The following is a 13,527-nucleotide window of genomic DNA, read 5'->3' on the forward strand; positions in this document are numbered from 1 at the left end:
TCCACATGACTTTTGGCATACTGCAGTCGACTCTTCTTATTTTTTGGGGACAGCAAGGGGTTGCGCCTGGGAGTTCTGGCATGGAGGCCTTCATTACGCAGGGTGCGCCGTATTGTCTGAGCAGAAACTTCAGTACCCACATCTGACAAATCTTTTCTCAGTTCCTCAGCAGTCACACGGGGACTTTTCTCCTCTCTACGCTTCAGGTAGCGCACAGCAGTCGAAGTCAGCATCTTCTTTCTGCCACGACCAGGTAGCGTTTCAACAGTGCCCTTTGCCTTGAATTTGCGAATGATGCTTCCTATGGTGTCTCTTGGTATGTTTAACATCTTTGCAATCTTCTTATAGCCATTGCCATTCCTGTGAAGAGTAATCACCTGTTCTCTTGTCTTCCTGGACCATTCTCTTGACCTCACCATGTTTGTAACCACACCAGTAAATGTCTAGAAGGAGCTGAGTATCACAGTCATTTTAAAGCTGCCTAATTGGTGCTTATTAGGCTTTATTGCTGCTCCCTGATATCCACAGGTGTTTTCAATACCTGACTGAAAACACTTCATTGAACCTCTGTTCTTCAGAGTGGTAGTCTTTAAGGGGTTGAATAATTATGTCAATGAAGAATTCACAAAAGAAACATTTACTACTGTATTACAAAACTAATTGATGCCATTTTAGTTGCATATGGTTCTTTAAGAAGTCCTTGTAGGATTTCATTCTGAATACAATTACAAATGTACACTAAATTCCCTAAAACCATTTACAGCATTGGGGGTTAAATAATTTTGAACACAACTGTAACTGATCACAGTCTCATAATAACGCTGTATTTGTGTTTCACATTTTCACAAACACACTCATTTTATCTTATTGGTTTAAGGACTCAACAGGTTGTGTTACATTGTTGAAAACTGGTAGCTGTTATAACACTTCTAATATTATTCCCTCACTATGATGAATCATGTTGTTATCCTTACTCTTGCAAGTGGCTTTGGATAAAATACGAAATGTAAATGGAATTTCTTACTGTAATGTCTTCAGTTTACAGTTTGTATTCTTCAGTCCATCAGAGAGCAGCTTCACTCCTGAATCCTTCAGTTTATTGTCACTCAGGTTCAGTTCTGTCAGACTTGAGGAGTTTGATCTGAGAACTGACGCCAGTGATGAACAACTTTTCTCTGTCAGATTACAGCCACTCAGACTGAGAGAGAAATAACAACACAACAGTGAGTTAAAATATGATTATAATAACACTCATACTTAGATAAATGTAAAACAAATGCAAATGGTTGGTCAGTGAGAATAAGTTGGTGTGAATGTTGAGTGATCAACACCAAGATGAAAAACATCACAGCAGCTCAGGCAGGTGAGTAGAACCACTAACTCAAAATAAAAAAGCATCTTATCGTCATGATTCTGCCTCATCATCTAATGTCATTCTTGGTCTTGTGGCAGAGTCATGGCAAAGCCTTAGGTTTTATGTGGAGAGAGACATTTTGGCACTTACGGCCTTCTATACTCTCTCTCCGGTCCCGTCTCTATTCCCGCCCTCTCGTTCCTCCTTTAACGCTCCATCGGTGTTTCATCCTGACACCTGTCCCTTGTTAATAACCCTTTGTTAGTCTCCCTATATAATATCCTCATGTCTATAGTCCAGTGCTCGTTTGTTGTGCTTGTTTGAGTGTTAGCTACTTGCCTAGTGTGTCTTGCCTTGTAAATTTTCCTGTGGACTACTCTACCTGCGTTGTATTTATCCTGTCTTGCTGCTGTGTTTCGTTAGTCTAGCCCTAATCATGTTAAGTTTATTTAGTTTCTTGATCTCCAGTTCTTACCCCCACATGTTTTAGAATTTATTCCTAACCTTGTTTCCCCTTCGTGGGTTTTGTTTTGTCCGTGTTTGTCCTTGTTTTTTGTACCTCCATTGCCTGCATCTGGGTTCTTCCCCTGTGACCCGTGACACTCGTTTATTTTTCAATAGACGCTTTGTTACTTTTAGCAATACAAGTGACAGCAACTGTTTGGCAAATGCAAATATGTGTGGCAAAATGTTTGGAGTTTTGACAAATATAGCCCAGTGTAAATGTGGATTGACTTCTGCCATTAACATGTATCAGTTTCAGTGAAAGCCTTTTTCCAAGCAGATTAAAATAAATTAGCATTTTACAAACCAAAATGCTATTAATCCATAATGGAATGGACACCAAGTGCCGCCACATCAAATGTAGATAAATACCAGAAAAAAAACACTAAAGACACTTGAGGATTGAAATTATAATTAATTTAATAAATGAATAAATAACTCACACTAGTGTCTGTAGTTGACAGTGTGGATCCTTCAGTAGATCAGAGATCAGCTTCACTCCTGAATCTTCTGGATTATTATATCTCAGATCCAGTTGTGTCAGATGTGAGGGGTTTGATCTCAGAGCTGAAGTCAGAGCAACACAACCTTCAGATCCAATACTGCAGAACGCCAGACTGAAGAGAGAAGAAAACATAAGATAAACCTATGATCAACTGAATGCTGTGTATGTATCAGATCTGTGTGATTTTTTTTTCATTCAGTTTTCAGTGACACACATGATCAGATCTTGACTGCTTGTGTTTAGAACTGTTGAGTCTTTTACACTCCGATCAACAACATTTTATGAAGATCATTCACATGAACTTGACATCTTTTTACAAGTTACATACTGTATGTTTATTAATATTGGTTTTAGGATTTTCTTACTTTAGTGTCTTCAGTTTACAGTTTGTATTCTTCAGTCCATCAGAGAGCAGCTTCACTCCTGAATCCTTCAGATTATTGTGACTCAGGTTCAGTTCTGTCAGACTTGAGGAGTTTGATCTGAGAACTGACGCCAGTGATGAACAACTTTCCTCTGTGAGATTACAGTCACTCAGACTGAAAGAGAAATAACAACATCACAGTGAGTTAAAATACAATTTGAATAGCACTCAGATAAGTGTAAAACAAATGCAAGTGGATGTACAGTGAGAATGAGTTGGTGTGAATGATCAATTATCAACACCAAGATGAAAAACATCTCAGCAGCTCAGTCAGGTGACTTACTGAGCCATTTATTTCATTTATTTCCAATAGAAGCTTTGTGACTTTAACAACACAATTGACAGCCAATGTTTGGCCAGTGCAAACATGTGTCCTATACTTTTACAATAATACACTTGTTAAATGTATTGTTAAAATTGAATAATAAAACTGATCACAGTTTCGTAATATTGCTGTATTTGTGTTTCACATTTAATTCTCAAAGTAAGAAATGATAAGATCTGGACTGCTGATGTCTACAATCTGAATCAATAGAGTCACTCACTGACAGTCACTGTTGAATCTCTTACACTATATGATCAACAAATATGAAGATGATTCTGAATTTTTTAATAAGTACCATTTTTCGAATTTATATGATACAAACACACCCATTTTATCTTACGGGTTTATGGACTCAACAGGTTGTGTAACATTGTTGAAAACTGGTAGCTGTTATAACACTTCTAATATTATTCCCCCACTATGATGAATCATGTTGTTTTCCTAACTCTTGCAAGTGGCTTTGGATAAAATACGAAATGTAAATGGATTTTCTTACTTAAGTGTCTTCAGTTTACAGTTTTTATTCTTCAGTCCATCAGAGAGCAGCTTCACTCCTGAATCCTTCAGTTTATTGTGACTCAGGTTCAGTTCTGTCAGACTTGAGGAGTTTGATCTGAGAACTGACGCCAGTGATGAACAACTTTCCTCTGTCAGATTACAGTAACTCAGACTGAGAGAGAAATAACAACACAACAGTGAGTTAAAATATGATTTGAATAGCACTCAGATAAGTGTAAAACAAATGCAAGTGGATGTACAGTGAGAATTAGTTGGTGTGAATGATCAACACCAAGATGAAAAACATCACAGCAGCTCAGTCAGGTGAGTAGAACTAACTTAAAAAGCATCTCATTTATTTCCAATAGAAGCTTTGTGACTTTGAGCACACAATTGACAGTCAACGTTTGGCAAATGCAAACATGTTTCCTATACTTTAACAATAATAGACTTGTTTAATATATTGTTAAAATTGAATAATAAAACTGTTCACAACAGCATAATATTGCTGTATTTGTGTTTCACAGTTATTTCTCAAAGTAAGAAATGATAAGATCTGGACTGCTGATGTCTAGAACCTGAGTCATTGACTGACAATCACTGTTGAGTCTTTTACACTACGATCAACAGTGATGGTAAGTACCTAGTTACATGTAACGGCATTACATAATTTAATTACAAAATAAAGGTATTATGTATGTTAATATATTACAGTTTCTGTAAAAATATGTAATGAACATTACAGTTACTTAGGAAAATGTAAATGATTACAAAGAGGGTTACGTTTCAATGTTTTCTATATGCCTCCTGCCAAGGCTGTTAAAGAAAGCGATGCTATTCTGATGCGTTTGATTAGTTCTTGTTTGAATTTGCAACACACCACATCTCCCAATCATATCAGTCTACACTGCTGATGAAAACTACGGCCAGTCTGACGCCCCAATCACATTACTCATCTTTAAATGATGAGGAGAAACAAATGTTTGTCACCTGCAGTTAAATGCATGGACAAGTAGCATTTGTGACAATTTTAACACATTAACATTTGCGTATCATATCTGCTTGAGGGTTTGAAACTTTTTCCAAGAAAGAATGTTGACCTAAAGCGCCATGGAATATTATAATTATTATAATCTTAATTCAAATTAAGTATTTTGAAAGTCTGATTCTAATCAGTATTGAGTACTGCTGTAAGGTTAACCCCGCTTTGTTTAAATATTTAAAAATTATACACAGTTCTCACATATTCGTGAGAAATTTAAAGTAATCAAAAAGTAAACAAATGTAATCTGTTACAACTAACTTTACTTTATAAAGTAATTAAATAGTTACACTACTTTAAATAGAGGAACTTGAAATATGTAACCTTTTATATTTCCAAAGTAACCTTCCCAATACTGACTATCAACAACATTAAATGAAGATGAACTTGACATCTTTTTACATAATACATAATGTTTAATCCTATTGGTTAAAGATAATTTTTCTTACTTTAATGTCTTCAGTTTACAGTTTGTATTCTTCAGTCCATCAGAGAGCAGCTTCACTCCTGAATCCTTCAGATTATTTTCACTCAGGTTCAGTTCTGTCAGACTTGAGGAGTTTGATCTGAGAACTGACGCCAGTGATGAACAACTTTTCTCAGTCAGATAACAGACACTTAGATTGAGAGAGAAATAACAACACAACAGTGAGTTAAAATATGATTTGAATAGCACTCAGATTAAGTGTAAAACAAATGCAAGTGGATGTACAGTGAGAATTAGTTGGTGTGAATGATCAACACCAAGATGAAAAACATCACAGCAGCTCAGTCAGGTGAGTAGAACTAACTTAAAAAGCTTCTCATTTATTTCCAATAGAAGCTTTGTGACTTTTAGCAACACAATTGACAGCCAAGGTTTGGCAAATGCAAACATGTTTCCTATACTTTATCAATAATAGACTTGTTTAATATATTGTTAAAATTGAATAATAAAACTGTTGACAACAGCATAATATTGCTGTATTTGTGTTTCACATTTAATTCTCAAAGTAAGAAATGATAAGATCTGGACTGCTGATGTCTAGAACCTGAGTCATTGACTGACAATCACTGTTGAGTCTTTTACACTACGATCAACAGTGATGGGAAGTACGTAGTTACATGTAACGGCATTACATAATTTAATTACAAAATAAAGGTATTATGTATGTTAATATATTACAGTTACTGTAAAAATATGTAATGAACATTACAGTTACTTAGGAAAATGTAAATGATTACAAAGAGGGTTACGTTTCAATGTTTTCTATATGCCTCCTGCCAAGGCTGTTAAAGAAAGCGATTCTATTCTGATGCGTTTGATTAGTTCTTGTTTGAATTTGCAACACACCACATCTCCCAATCATATCAGTCTACACTGCTGATGAAAACTACGGCCAGTCTGACGCCCCAATCACATTACTCATCTTTAAATGATGAGGAGAAACAAATGTTTGTCACCTGCAGTTAAATGCATGGACAAGTAGCATTTGTGACAATTTTAACACATTAACATTTGCGTATCATATCTGCTTGAGGGTTTGAAACTTTTTCCAAGAAAGAGTGTTGACCTAAAGTGCCATGGAATATTATAATTATTATAATCTTAATTCAAATTAAGGATTTTGAAAGTCTGATTCTAATCAGTATTGAGTACTGCTGTAAGGTTAACCCCGCTTTGTTTAAATATTTAAAAATTATACACAGTTCTCACATATTCGTGAGAAATTTAAAGTAATCAAAAAGTAAACAAATGTAATCTGTTACAACTAACTTTACTTTATAAAGTAATTAAATAGTTACACTACTTTAAATAGAGGAACTTGAAATATGTAACCTATTATATTTACAAAGTAACCTTCCCAATACTGACTATCAACAACATTAAATGAAGATGAACTTGACATCTTTTTACATAATACATAATGTTTAATCCTATTGGTTAAAGATAATTTTTCTTACTTTAATGTCTTCAGTTTACAGTTTGTATTCTTCAGTCCATCAGAGAGCAGCTTCACTCCTGAATCCTTCAGATTATTGACACTCAGGTTCAGTTCTGTCAGATTTGAGGAGTTTGATCTGAGAACTGACGCCAGTGATGAACAACTTTTCTCAGTCAGATTACAGCGACTCAGACTGAGAGAGAAATCACAAGATTACAGTGAAATATAACATGCAAATGAATGTACAATGAGAATAAGATACACAGATGCGGAAGCAGCACCTTTTTTTGCAGTGATTCGCCCGGATCACACAGAACGCACGGATTAAGCGTGGACGTCTGAGTTCGACACATGCACAGTACAAATAAGTAAGTTTGCTCTACTAGACTGTCAGAAGGCAGTCTTGAATCGCGTCATCAACGGACCCACCGCAAATTACTGATAGAGGAAGTCATTTGCTATTGCAAAGAGTACTTTGTGCTTTCCTGTAGCTCAGTGGTAAGAGCATTGCGTTAACAACGTAAGGTTGTGGGTTCGATCCCAGGGGACTGCAAATACCTATGTAAAATCTGTAGGATAAATAGAATATAGATAGAATATAAAAATAGAAAAGCGTCTGCCAAATGCATGAATGTAAATGTATTGCAAAGAGTAGGCTAGCGACGTCTGAATTTGCTCACTTGTTCACTCATTCACTATTCCCTATGTAGCGAATGCTAATTACAGTCCACTATATGGGGAAGAAGTGAATGAAAATGTGTGACACTGACATAATATATCCTGCTCTGACATGTTGCGGATATTCGTCATAACAATTATATAACACCTCTGTGGATTTATGGATTGGTAATGGTAAAGTTTCTTTTTTACATTATTTGTCACGTTTATTATATAAATTTTTAATACAGAGAAAAAAAAATGTTTGCCACATTTATTTTCTTTTACATTTAATACAATTACTTAATACAATTACTTAATATATTTAAAATAAAACACTGATATATTATATTAATTTAATCTGTTTATTTTCAAAATGTAGAAAATAACTGTCAACAAGAACAAACACAAGTTAACGTACATTCGTGGCATTAACAGTCACTCTCCTTCAGCTGATTCTAATCGACGGTTGATTGGCGTTGGATCATAGGAAATATGAGTGAAGTATAGTCAAAATCAGAATGCATTGTGCGTAAAAAGTAGTGAACAAATGTAGGGAATGAGTTCTTTACCCAGAATTTGGACAACACTACTAGATGGTGGACAACCGATATAGTGCACTGTATAGGAGATGGAGGGCCAATTCAGACCCAGCTAATATCTGAATAAACAGCAAGACATCACAAGTAGAATAACCAAACAGTATGGGGAAGGATATGTTTCAGCATGTTGGTTTCGTATCGTTCTTCTTCGACAACGGCACACTGCACGTTTCTGTGTGTATTGACCCCTAGTGGACTTGAGAACATTAGAACTGAGTAAGTTTAACTTAGTGCCTGAAGGTGACAAAAACTCTGAGCTGAAAACTTGAGTTAATGTGTGTGTTTTCCATTGTCAAATCGAATGAATGTAGAGGTAGGCCTTCCCTTGTGGTAACGGAACTTTTCAGTTGCTTGTAATGTTTGGAAACATTTCCGATAATATGACCAAAGAAGAGTATAGATTATCAAGAGGCGAAACTCAGGTTCTTTTCACGATAATAGCCACTAAGTGGCGCTTCGGTGACGTGGCCACCATTTCGGGGTGAAAACTCCAACTGGACAACACAGAGACCCTTCTTCAACATGCATTCTTCAGCGGCCATGTGACTTTGTGTTCTAGCTCTACGTCACCAATAACCATCAAAGTCCGTTTCCAATACTCAAGAACGCAGTACGCATGAAAATACCCGGATGTAGTCTCGATATCAGGGAAGCATCAGATGCAGCCTTGCACCTGTATGGAACCCGCTTGAAGTCCCAGAAGTCACTGTAGCGCGTCCATCCAAGTTCATTCTTCCATACAGTGCATTGCTAGACCGCTCTCCACGAGAACACAAATCCTTTCTTTTCATTCTTGGAATTGAGAAACGGCCAGAAACAGGACAAAAGAGATGTAAAAGTGGAATAAAATAAAGCAATGTTCGGCAATCCAGAGCAAAAAACATTTCATCCTTTTACCAAGGACCCTGGCACATAACTAGTGGTGGGCATAGATTCATTTTTTTAATCTAGATTAATTCCAAAATTAATCTTGATTAATCTAGATTAAAATGGCTCATTTGAATTCTGCCGAAGGCATTCAGAATATGTGTGCTACCCAAATAATGACTAAAAGTAAGTCTAAGAACGGGTTTCTCAAGCCAGGTGGCGCATTAGACCAGGGGCTCATCTCCTGTTTCCAAAATGCATCTCAAACTGCTTGAGAAAGCTGTTCTACTATGATAATTGGTGATGAAAATTAAATTATGTTCAATAAGATGAACTTGTGTTTACTTCCGCATTAGCTAAGGGATGATTTCCATTTAGGTGGTACTTGAGACTGGAAGAGCTCCTACAGTACATTTACATTTAGTCATTTAGCAGACGCTTTTATCCAAAGCGACTTACAAAGAGTGAGGGAGCAACAAGCGATATGTCATACAGGAGCCATAATACATTAGATCTCAATACAAAGTTACTGGTTTCAACTAAAGCTAGACCACTACCTGTTGAGAGAAAGTTTTTTTTTTTAAACCAATTCCGCATTGCACAAGGTGCAAACAACCTTAGTCTTGTCGATGTTTCTATTGGGAAGCTTCTTAAAAATTAATATTCCCTGAAGCACACCTGACGGCTTCATAGCTGCATCCATGTTAGCACGTCACGTTTGATGCGGTAATTTCAAAGTAACGTTATGTTGTGTTCAGACCAAACGCGAATGGCGTGTCAAGCGCGAGTGATTTATATGTTAATGCAAAGAGCCAATAGACCTACGTGCTGCGCGAATCGCGCGAATGAAGCCCTGGTTATGAGATGATGAGGCGGCTTCTGCTTCCGCGAATCACGCGAGTTGAAAAATCTCGTTATCGCCCCGTACAGTGCAGTTAAGCTGGTATACATCCGCGCTAAAATATCAAGGTGAAAGTCATCATAGCTTGCGTAGTATAGACCCAGCTGCCAACCCAACTTTGAGAATAGATTAACGGCGACATTTTTTTTAACGCTCGATAATAGTCTCACTGCGTTAACGGCATTAACGCCGTTAACGGCCCACCACTTCATATAACTATTTACAAAAGTGTAAAAATCATGTATTCTAATGTGGGACATTGTGAAATTCACATTTAGAAGATATAAGCATTTAAAACTGACATTCTAGCACGTGTGCTCAAACATTTTTAGAAATTCCATGACACCATGCCACACTTAAGCCTCTGGTCATAGTTATCGTCCAATCAAATCCAAGTCCCGCTCCCTTCAATATGAGAGCTGCAGATGTGGCTCCTCAAATCACCCGCTTCTTTGCACATTTATTATGTCCTAAATAGTGAATGGCGAGTAATGCACTAGATGGGAGATAGGGGAAGATCCAGACAATATAAACATTAACATTAAAGTCTTAATTTCGCTTTATTGTCTCCCTAGCAGTTGCCAGTGTTAGGGAGTAGCTAACAACAAGTAGCTACTAACATAACTACCATCAAGCTGCAGAAAAATGTAGTTAAGTTACTTTTAAAACAGTGTAGCTTGCCCGATAGTTAAATACTTCTACAAGCCAGTAGCAGTGTAGCGTGTACAATAGCTATTCGCTACATTCCATTGTGACAAACTTTTAAGCATAAGCATTGCAGGACACTGAGCAAAGCGTCGTCATCTTGCTTACTACTGAGGATCACAAACTCAAATTTTGCATTCCAGCCATCTATTGTTCTGTAATGCATTTTACAGCTTATACACAGTACTCAGAGAGTGTCTAGTGATTACGTGAATGTGCCGAAGTAAATCCATCCAGAATGGCAAATTCGGAATCAGAAGATGTATAATGTTCCTATAGGCTTTTAAAGTGGACAACTGTGTATTGCTCAAAAATGCTACAGTAAAATAAATCCATATGTGGTGTGCATATACTGCGGGATGGCCCCTACTGAAAGCCTATTTCCGTTTTTTCTACATATTACAAATAATGTTACTATATTCCATTATAGTGGAAAATCTGTTTACACCACTGTGGCTATTACGCTGTTAAATGCAACTTTGCCAAACTGACTGTGTGCTTTAAAGGTGTCATGAACTGAGCTTGTTTATTGTTCCCTTTCTGTCGGTCTCTCGACATTGTCTCGACAGACAGATGGGGTTCGCCCTTGATAACCTATCACTTCAACTGGTTTTGAAACAGGCGAATAAAATTGGCAAATGAAATTTGCATGCCGGACAACATCCGCGACTTGGCCCCCCTCTGGCCGTCGAGACGCCGTGCATCGTATACTTCCCAGCAGCCCTGGTCCTCTTCGACGACCTCCGGCTCCGGTGCCCCCCACTCAGGCGGCTCCCTGGAAGAAGACGTCGAAGAGGAGACCACCACCCCTTCAGCAGCCGTGGCGGAAGCAGAAGCGGCCCTCTGGGGAAGACTTCAGGGAGGCTGAGAATACCTTTGGGTATTCAGCCATTCCATCGCTGGTTGGTCGATCAAGGACGTGTCCTGCCCCGTACCAACAGCCCACTTAAAGCCCGCTTTTAGTTGTATGGTATATAATGATGTATGACCGTACCTGTCAGCATTTGAGTCCTGTGATAGCGAACCGAACAAAAGATCACCGCGATTGCGGTCATAAAAAAAGAGGAAACAGGAGACTTCCGGCCAAATCAACAGTGTTAGCAGATATGGATATGACCAAGCACCAAAAATTATATAAAAACACTTAAAAAAAACAGCCTCCTATTATTTGCAAACGGTGGATAAAAACGTGAAATTTATATATGAGCCCGCCAAATCACAGAGATGCCGATTCTCACCGAGCTTATATTGTGCAAAAGACCCAAGCTGAGGAGGTAATACGCCGGAATGTGAAGGGGATATAAACTATTCCTAGAGAAGCTTTTATTATGAAGGAGATCACCACTCATCCAGAGCGATAGCGGAAGAGCGCTAGTTGTGTGTGAACAGAGATTGAGACAGGTGTGTGGCATACGCAAGCTCGTAAATCAGGCTGTATCAGAGCCATCCACGCCAGGGCACTAGTGTGATCATGTGCGTCTAATAAGAGGAAATCACATCAGCAAGTGTTTACATCTTCAACCTCATCTGACCTGGACTTGTTAACAAATACAGCCATTCTTAACAGCCAGTTAAAACTACTTGTATAATTAAGAGAGTACCAGTCCGTTTGAGAAAGGGAACACTCACTCAGTTTGTTCACAGCTCTGGACTCAGTAAAGGATCATTGACCGTATTCCTCTGTAATCTTGGTAACGCTGGCTCTCCCCTCTGATGATTGTTCTTGTGTGCCCAATAAACAGCTTAAGTTGATCCAATGCTCTCTGCTGTGTTCTGACCGACACCCTGGCTCACTGCTATACGTATCTGAAAGATGCCCCTCTCCTCTCTCAGGATCTCTAAGGACATGTTTATTGTTTGCTCGCTCTATCTGTTTCCTAACAACTTGTGTTACTTCAGTTCGGTCCAGTGGGTTGGGTTAGAGAACTAGCTGTTGATTTTCTTCTGTGGAGGGGGTGTTTAACATATCTATAGATAGGTGCATTCCAGAACCTGGTATTCGCTGAGCCTGGTGTCAATGACTGTTGTATTTCAGTAACAAGGGCGTTTTCAGGTCTGACGCTTACAGGATGTTCTCTTGAATACGATTTCCTCTTATATAGCAAAAGCTCGGGTTAAAATTGAGGTCTTAATTGAGGTCATGAAACCTTTAAACAAAACATTATTGGTCATTTTAAAAGGGGGTGGGGTCACTCGATATGTCTGCACTCTCTGCTTTTTTTTGTTCGTGTAACGTTATGTGTACCTCCTGTCAAGAAGCGGTAAAGGTATAATAACCTTAGATGATCCGTATCACGTTATTCTTACCTGTCATACTTAATTTTGAGATAAATCTAACAATAATGAAATCCTTGAACGTCCCTGTCTCAAGTTAAGTCATCAGTAAATCTCATGACACCTACAGTAAATGTTGTATTGTCTTGGAACTGTGGAACTACACAAAATCTGCAATACATACTGTTTTGTACGTTTAATCCCATGGGACACACTGCAAACATGATAATAATGATCTTAGAACATGGTATTGCTGTCTGTCATAATTTAACAATTCCATCATTTTTTTATGTGCAGTTGCTTTAAGGGACATTAATCTAATACTGCAAAAACTGTTTACTGTCAAGCTGTTAGGTTCCTGTTATATAATTATTTATTGTCCAACATTTCGGATGCATATGTCTTGAAATTGATTTCATGTCTTAGAATTAATTCAGGGTTTATAATACTTCTAGTTGAACAACGGAACTGACGTGGTTTCTGGAGAGCAAAAGTTTAGAGAAAAAAATAAAGTACACAAAGTTTGTAAAATAAACTGTTAAAGGATTTGATGATCTCTGGGCGCAAGGGTTCCAATGGCATCGCTCTTGCAGCACTTTTAATGTCATACGCAAATAGATATGCATAGAGCTGCATTAAGTTGAAATATTGCTGAAGACTTTGATTAGCTTGTGTTTTGAAGTTTTATCAGGGTTGGGCTAAACTTGAAAGAAAAGTTGGTCCTGTGTGAGTTGAGAACCACTGTGCTAAAAATACGTCAGAACTGATCCCAGACAATTAATTAAAGCAATAAAACTTAAAAGCCAAACCACAAGGCAGAAATATGGGGATAGTTCACCAGAAAATGAAATTCTGTCATCATTTACTCACCTTTGAGTTGTTCCAAATCTGCATAAATGTCTTTCTGATCAAAACAGAGAAATATATTTGGAGCAATGCTTATG

At 37.7% G+C, this 13,527-nt stretch overlaps 1 protein-coding gene across 2 annotated transcripts in view; it reads right to left on the minus strand.

Annotated features, from left to right (window-relative positions):
* LOC130417503 (NACHT, LRR and PYD domains-containing protein 12-like) overlaps positions 1-13,527 on the minus strand; it is a 41,747-nt gene that overhangs the window by 13,417 nt on the left and 14,803 nt on the right. For both annotated transcript variants that reach the window (XM_056743090.1, XM_056743089.1), the window contains 6 exons: positions 6,597-6,770; positions 5,102-5,269; positions 3,609-3,782; positions 2,729-2,902; positions 2,302-2,475; positions 1,025-1,198 (listed from right to left, as the gene is read on the minus strand). In XM_056743090.1, the coding sequence (XP_056599068.1) occupies positions 1,025-1,198; positions 2,302-2,475; positions 2,729-2,902; positions 3,609-3,782; positions 5,102-5,269; positions 6,597-6,770 (1,038 nt within the window). The remainder of the gene's footprint in view (positions 1-1,024; positions 1,199-2,301; positions 2,476-2,728; positions 2,903-3,608; positions 3,783-5,101; positions 5,270-6,596; positions 6,771-13,527) is intronic.

The sequence above is a fragment of the Triplophysa dalaica genome, chromosome 3 (genome assembly GCF_015846415.1).
Source record: "Triplophysa dalaica isolate WHDGS20190420 chromosome 3, ASM1584641v1, whole genome shotgun sequence".
Classification (NCBI taxonomy): domain Eukaryota; kingdom Metazoa; phylum Chordata; class Actinopteri; order Cypriniformes; family Nemacheilidae; genus Triplophysa; species Triplophysa dalaica.